Source organism: Archocentrus centrarchus, chromosome 11 (genome assembly GCF_007364275.1).
Source record: "Archocentrus centrarchus isolate MPI-CPG fArcCen1 chromosome 11, fArcCen1, whole genome shotgun sequence".
Lineage (NCBI taxonomy): Eukaryota > Metazoa > Chordata > Actinopteri > Cichliformes > Cichlidae > Archocentrus > Archocentrus centrarchus.
The window spans coordinates 34,184,519-34,192,495 of NC_044356.1; the positions used below are offsets into that span (position 1 = coordinate 34,184,519).

General features: G+C 44.0%; 1 gene segment (V, D, J or C); it reads right to left on the minus strand.

The window, feature by feature from the left end:
* Window positions 1-254: 254 nt before the first annotated feature.
* On the minus strand, window positions 255-739 carry LOC115787780 (Ig kappa chain V region 3381-like). The segment is given in 2 exon segments: window positions 255-577; window positions 685-739. Coding segments are annotated over 2 exon segments (375 nt in total).
* Between the last annotated feature and the right edge of the window lie 7,238 nt (window positions 740-7,977).

Consider the following 7,977-nt stretch of genomic DNA (forward strand, 5'->3'; position numbering starts at 1 on the left):
AAAATGAAAATAAGGAAAATGGGAGAAACAATTTGTCAAATTAATTTTTTTAGTATACGTCATGAAGGCCATTGCCTGTGTGTGTGTGTGTGTGTGTGTGTGTGTGTGTGTGTGTGTGTGTGTGTGTGTGTGTGTGTGTGTGTGTGTGTGTGTGTGTCAGTGAACTGTATCAGTCTCTGCAGTATCTTCCAGCTGCAGCAGTCAGTCCACTTTCTGTTCAGTCTGACTGAGGGAGGTTTTTGTACGACTGTTTTTCACTGTGTGAACACATGCTGGCTGTTGATATAGTGATAACTCTGACAGTAATAAACTGCTGCATCTTCAGCCTGGACGCCACTGATGGTCAGAGTGAAGTCAGAGTTTGATCCACTGCCTATAAAACGAGCTGGAATCCCTGAATATCGATAGCTAGCATAATAAATGATAAGTTTGGGAGGTTTTCCATCTTTCTGTTGGTACCAGGATAAATAGTTGGAGCCATAAACATCCTGACTGGTCCTACAGTTGATGTTCACAGATCCTCCCACAGCAGAGCTCACTGCTCCAGGCTGAGTCACTGTGATCTGTCCTCTGGACTCTGAGGATACAGAGACACAAACATAAAGCAGCTTGATGGTTTTGTCAGCTTCATTTCAGAGGGACAGATGTTGATAGAGGAGAGGAGTTTGATTCTCTGGACTTTACCTGTGAAGCAGCAGCAGAGGAGAGTCCAGATGAGGACGCAGATCAAAGTCATGTTTTTGATGAGGACGATTTCTGTGGCTTCTGTTGTGATGAAGGACAGCTGTCAGTCATCCAGTGTTCAACTCTCAGGACTATAAAGTCTCCCAGAGCACTGGAGCATGGTGCTGCTGATGCAAAGTGGCTCTCTATGGAAATGAAGTGACTCCAACAGGGTGCATGTATGATTATCATATAAATATAAGAAGTAACAGATGTTTTTATCAGAAAATGTGTTGTGAGGAAAATATTAATTGGTAAGTGGTTAGCACTGCTGCCTCACAGCTAGAAGGACATCTAGAAGGCCTGGGTTTGATTCCACCTTGGCCTGGGTCTTTCTGTGTGGAGTTTGCATGTTCTCCCTGTGTCTGTGTGGGTTTCCTCTGGGTACTCCAGTTTCCTCCCACAGTCCAGTGACTGGGTTAGGTTAATTGGTAACTCTAAATTGCCCATAGGTGTGAATGGTTGTCTGTCTTTCTGTGTTTGCAGGTGACCTGTACAGGGTGTACCCTGCCTCTCGCCCCGTGACAGCTGGTATAGGCTCCAGCCGCCGTGCAACCCTGAACGGGTGAGGTGGAGGAGGATGGATGGATGGATGGGTTCTTATTAGGCAGAAATTTATACTAAAACAATTACTGGTCTAGGATGCTTTTTCCAGGTACCAAGATCCTTTTTGCTAAATTCCTTTATTCCTTCATTTTGTCTTTTCTTGGTGTATAATATGGATGCATTCTCATGCACACATCTCCTTACACCAGTTTGAACCATATATTTAATTAACACAAAACAGCAACACTCATCTCATGTCTCTCATCAAAATAGTTACCCCTGTGTCCACAGTGAGGCAAATGGCAACACAAATGAATGATTTGAATCTGTGTCCCCTAACATCTTAACTGGCTGAATGTGGGTGCAGATTACAAACATATGACTTGTGTCAACTAAAGCAGCTACTTCAAGAACTTTGGTAGCTTTATGCTCACTCTGCTAAATCACATTGTGCTCTGATCAAAACGAGTCAGCAAATCCTGAGCAAAGTCCACATTAGCTTGCTTCCAGGACCAAAAATGCTGGCAGTTTGTTTCTGGAACTTCCCCTTTCAGAACAGCACTTTTTATCTTTTCAAAATCTTCATGAAAACATAAAACAGTCTGATGTCAGAAAAGAAGATAAAGTTCATGTTGACTTAGCAAGACAAAGTCTTTCTTTTTTTTGTTTCTACATATAAACAAAAAAACTGAGTTTCTGAAAATCTTCAGCCTGGAAGGATTTTTTTTTTAAGTTCCTAAAACCTAACATGCAATTTAAATGTGGACAACAGGCCAAAATGCATAGAAAAAGCTTAGGTTACCAAAATACCTCTGGACATGTGGAAAGGGCCTTAAAAAGGAACACATCCCTTGGAAAACCAAAGAAAAATGAACAAACAAACCGAAAAAGAAAAAAAAAATTGGAATTGTGGAATTAGATATTGAACTATTCACTATTTCTGCATAAACTTAACTAGTTTTAACCAAGTTAGGTACAAGTTGCAGATATTAATATTTTTGTAATTCTCTAAATGTTCTCATTATAAAACACAGCAATGATTCATTTTTGATGCATAATGCTGACCACAGGATGTAAAAGTTAAATATGACTACAGCTTAAACTTTGTTTTCTTATATTTATTTATTTTTAGTTATTACAGAGCTTTAATTTGAGGTCAAAGGTCATAGCCTAAATTTAATCCATTAAAAGTTGACTTAACTTTTTTTTTCCTTCTTGGTTCGGTCTACCTGGATATGCATTTAGATAATATATTATGCATTGGATAACACATTATACATCATCTTAAAAAGATTGAAGTGCTTCCTACTTAATGTAGCAAGAGTGTGATATTAATTATAAAGAACTAATTCAATTCAATTCAGTTATATATATATAGCACCAAATCACAACAAACAGTCACCTCAAGGCGATTTGTACTGTAGGTAAAGACCCTACAATAATACAGAGAAAACCCAACAGTCAAAACGACCCCCTATGTGAAAGCACAGGAAGAAACCTCCAGCAGAACCAGGCTCAGGGAGGGGCAGTCATCTACCACAACAGGTTGGGGATGAGGGGAGAGAGACAGGACAAAAGACATGATGTGGAAGATAAACAGATTAATAATAACCAATGATTAAACACAGAGTGAAGTTCAAACAGAGTAAAAAGGTGAGTAAAAAGAAAAAGTGCATTATGTGAACCCCCCAGCAGCCTGGGCCTATAGCAGCATAACTAAGGGCTGGTTCAGGGTCACCTGATCCAGCCCTAACTAAGAGCTTGATCAAAAAGGAAAGTTTTAAGCCTAATCTTAAAAATAGAGAGGGTGTCTGTCTCCTGAATCCAAGCTGGAAGCTGGTTCCACAGAAGAGGCGCCTGAAAGCTGAAGGCTCTGCCTCCCATTCTACTCTTAAGTATCCTAGGAACCACAAGTAAGCCAGCAGTCTGAGAGAGAAGTGCTCTGTTGGGGTGATATGGTACTATGAGGTCTTTGAGATAAGATGGGGCCTGATTATTCAAGACCTTGTATGTGAGGAGAAGGATTTTAAATTCTATTCTAGATTTAACAGGGAGCCAATGAAGAGAAGCCAATATGGGAGAAATCTGCTCTCTCTTTCTAGTCCCTGTACTCCATAATTAACCTTACTGTCTGAAGAAGACTCCCCATTTACATGAACAAATTGGAATCTATTAGATAAATATGATTCAAACCACTGCAGTGCAGTACCTTTAATACCTATAGTATGCTCTAATCTCTGTAATAAAATGTTATGGTCAACAGTATCAAAGCTGCACTGAGGTCCAACAGGACAAGAACAGAGATGAGTCCACTGTCAGAGGCTGTAAGAAGATCATTTGTAACCTTCACTAATGCTGTTTCTGTACTGTGATGAATTCTGAAACCTGACTGAAACTCTTCAAATAAACCGTTCCTCTGCAGATGATCAGTTAGCTGTTTTACAACTACTCTTTCAAGAGTCTGTGAGAGAAAAGGAAGGTTGGAGATTGGCCTATAATTAGCTAAGACAGCTGGGTCAAGTGATGGCTTTTTAAGTAGTAAGTTTAATTACAGCCACCTTGAAGGTCTGTGGTACATAGCCAACTAATAAAGACTGATTGATCATTTTTAAGATTGAAGCATCAATAATTGGAAAGACGTCTTTGAACAGTCTAGTAGGAATGGGATCTAATAAACATGTTGCTGGTTTGGGGGAAGTAACTATTGAAGTTAACTCTGAAAGATCAACTGGAGCAAAAGAGTCTAAACAAATACCAGCAGTGCTGAAAGCAGCCGAACATGAAGAATAATCTTTGAGATGGTTATGAATAATTTTTTCTCGAATGTCTAAGATTTTATTTCTAAAGAAATTCATGAAGTCACTACTAGTTCTTTGCCATCTTTGCCAAGATGGCGCCGCGAATGGATGCCCTGGTACTTCGGTGCGCTCTGTTTTGTTTGTTTTTGTGCGTTATTTCTGTGTCTGGACACTCTTCTGGGTATTCTTACACCAGAGAAGAGCTTTTCAACATTAGGTCCACAACACCTTCGGATTTATTTCCTGTTTTTGTCGCATCTGCGGCGGATTTATTACACACTCTGGCCCAGAAAGTGAGACGCCGAAAGAGAGGGAAGCGCGCTGGCGTGCTTGTGAGGCTAAGGAGACGTGGATTACGCACAGCCTTACCTGGGATTTTCCTCTCCAACGTGCGTTCACTTAGGAACAAAATGGACGAACTGACACTGATGAGGAGCATGAATAGACTTTTCCAAATCCTGTGTGTTATGCTTCACGGAGTCATGGCTGTGTGAGGAGATACCGGACTGCGCGCTCCAGTTGGAGGGATTTCATCTCCTCCGCGCAGACCGGCAAGCTGCGCTTTCCGGCAAGGCTACAGGTGGAGGAGTCTGCTTCTACATAAACAGTGGCTGGTGTACGGATGTGACAGTGATTGCTAAGCACTGCTCTCCCTCACTGGAATATCTTTTCATTCACTGTAAACCGTTCTACTCTCCGCGGGAGTTCGCTTCATTCATACTGGCTGCTGTTTACATCCCGCCGGACGCGGACGTGCACGAGGCCCAGTGCGCGCTCACAGAGCAGATTCTGTGCATGGAGCGGACATACCCGGACTCTCTTATCATCGTACTTGGGGACTTTAATAAAGCCAGCCTGAGACAGGAACTTCCCAAATACAAACAATATATCACATGTCCGACCAGAGAGGAGAAGACACTAGACCACTGCTACAGCACGATAAGCGGGGCTTATCACGCAGTGCCCCGCGCTGCACTCGGCCTCTCTGACCACGACATGATCCACCTGATCCCCGCGTACAGACAGAGGCTGAAGCTCTCAAAACCTGTGGTGAGGACAACAAAGCAGTGGACCCGTGAGGCTGTGGAGGAGCTCCGCACATGCTTCGAAACTACAGACTGGGACTCAATGAGGGCTGCCTGTGACAGTCTGGATGACTACACGGACACTGTAACCTCGTATATCCACTTCTGCGAGGACAGCATTGTGCCATCACGCACCAGGGTGAGTTATAACAGTGACAAACCCTGGTTTACTCCCAAACTGAAGCAGCTGTGGATAGAGAAGAGGGAGGCTTTTAAAAGTGGGGACAAAGACTGCTACAAAGAGGCCAAGTACAGGTTTAGCAAGGAAGTGGCCACTGCTAGATCACATCACTCTGAGAATATACAGCAGCAGATCTCAGAGAACGACGCGGCCTCTGTATGGAAAAGCTTTAGGCAGATTACCAACTACAAGCCTAAAACCCCCCACTCCACAGACGACCTACAAACTGCAAATAGACTGAACGAGTTCTATTGTCGTTTTGATGGTCAGTTCAGCAGCCTTCACACCTCCACCAGTCCCAACTACAATACAGCCAACACAAATATTCACCCCCCAACCTCCCCCACTCCCCACACCTCAGAGAAGCCCACATCATCAAGGACTCCCACCCCAGAGTCCCCCTCCTCCCCCACCCCCACAGTCTTTTGTATTCAGGAGGACCAGGTGCTAAAGCAGTTCAGGAGTGTCAAAGCTCGCAAAGCTCCAGGTCCAGATGGTGTCTCACCTGCCACACTGAGACACTGTGCTAACGAGCTTGCCCCATTGTTCACGAACATCTTCAACTCCTCACTGGAGGCTTGCCACGTGCCTGTCTGCTTTAAAACCGCTACCATTGTTCCTGTCCCCAAGAAGCCAAGGATCACTGGACTAAATGACTACAGACCTGTGGCACTGACTTCTGTGGTCATGAAGTCATTTGAGCGTCTGGTGCTGTCCCACCTCAAGTCCCTCACAGCCCCCCTTCTGGACCCCCTGCAGTTTGCCTACAGAGCCAACAAGTCTGTGGACGACGCCATCAACCTGACTCTGCACTTCATCCTACAGCATCTGGACTCCCAGGGAACCTACGCCAGGATCCTGTTTGTGGACTTCAGCTCTGCCTTCAACACCATCATCCCTGATCTCCTCCAAGACAAGCTGTCCCAGATGAACGTGCCAGATCCCATCTGCAGGTGGATCATTGACTTCCTGATGAACAGGAAGCAGCACGTGAGGCTGGGGAAGAATGTCTCGGACTCCCGGACCATCAGCACTGGCACTCCTCAGGGCTGTGTCCTCTCTCCTCTGCTCTTCTCCCTGTATACCAACTGCTGCACCTCTGACCACCAGTCTGTCAAGCTTATTAAGTTTGCAGACGACATGACTCTCATCGGACTCATCTCAGACGGGGACGAGTCGGCCTACAGGATGGAGGTCAAACGTCTGGTGTCCTGGTGCAGCCACAATAACCTGGTACTGAACGCCCAGAAGACAGTGGAGATTATAGTGGACTTTAGGAAGCACACAGCCCCTCTACCCTCCATCATCCTGACTGACACCCCCATCACCACAGTGGACTCTTTTCGCTTCCTGGGAACTACCATCACCCAGGACCTCAAGTGGGAGCACACCATCACCTCTGTCGTCAAAAAGGCCCAGCAGAGGATGTACTTCCTGCGGCAGTTGAAGAAATTCAACTTGCCAGCAAGGACCATGGTGCAGTTCTATACTGCCATCATTGAGTCCATCCTTACCTCCTCCATCACTGTGTGGTACGCTGGAGCCACCACTAGGGACAAACAGAGACTACAGCGCGTTGTGCACTCTGCTGAGAAGGTGATTGGCTGTAACCTCCCATCTCTCCAGGACCTGTACACCTCCAGGACACTGGGGCGTGCAGGTCGGATCACAGCCGACCACTCTCACCCTGGGCACAGACTTTTTGACCCTCTCCCCTCAGGCAGGAGGCTACGGTCCATACGGACCAGAACCTCCCGCCATAAGAACAGTTTCTTCCCCTCTGCTGTTGGACTCATGAACAATTACCCTAAGACTGTTACCACCACCCTCCACAAACGCTGATGACCCTATGTCTATGCACCTGTCTGATTGCACTGATGTACATATTAGTGGAATATAGTTTACATTCTTTTATCTTTTAATTAGTCTCTGCACTGTATATTTTGTAAGCTCTAATATCTCTGTATATTTGCAATTTGTATACTTGTATATTGTCTTATAGTTTTTATACTTATTTGTTTTTTTTTGTTTTTTTTCTGTAAGCACGAAGTACCGCAGCAATTTCCTAATGCTGTGAACCTGTTCACCCATATGGCAATAAAAACCTTCTGATTCTGATTCTGATTCTAGTTAAAGTGAAAGGAATACTCGGCTCTACAGAGCTCTGACTCTTTGTCAGCCTGGCTACAGTGCTGAAAACAAACCTGGGGTTGTTATTATTTTCTTCAATTACTGATGAATAGTAAGATGTCCTAGCTTTACGGAGGGCTTTTTTATAGAGCAACAAACTCTTTTTCCAGGCTAAATGAGCATCTTCTAATTTATTGAGACGCCATTCCCTCTCCAGCTTTCGGATTATCTGCTTTAAGCTCCTGAGACCCTGCATCAACATATGGGGACATTACATTTTGGCTTTGTGCACCTTATACTTCATTGTGCTCAAGAGTATTTTATACTCTGTTAAGTCATGTTGTTTCTGTTGTTTTATGCTAGTGTCCACATAAGGACATCTTTTTGCTCATGTTGCGACCTTGAAATATCCCTTTTAATCTTATTTGTATTTTCAATTATTTAGTTGGCAGTAACAGATTTAAACAATAGGTAAATATTTTACGTTTCTATTTTATTTTGATGTTATGCCAAA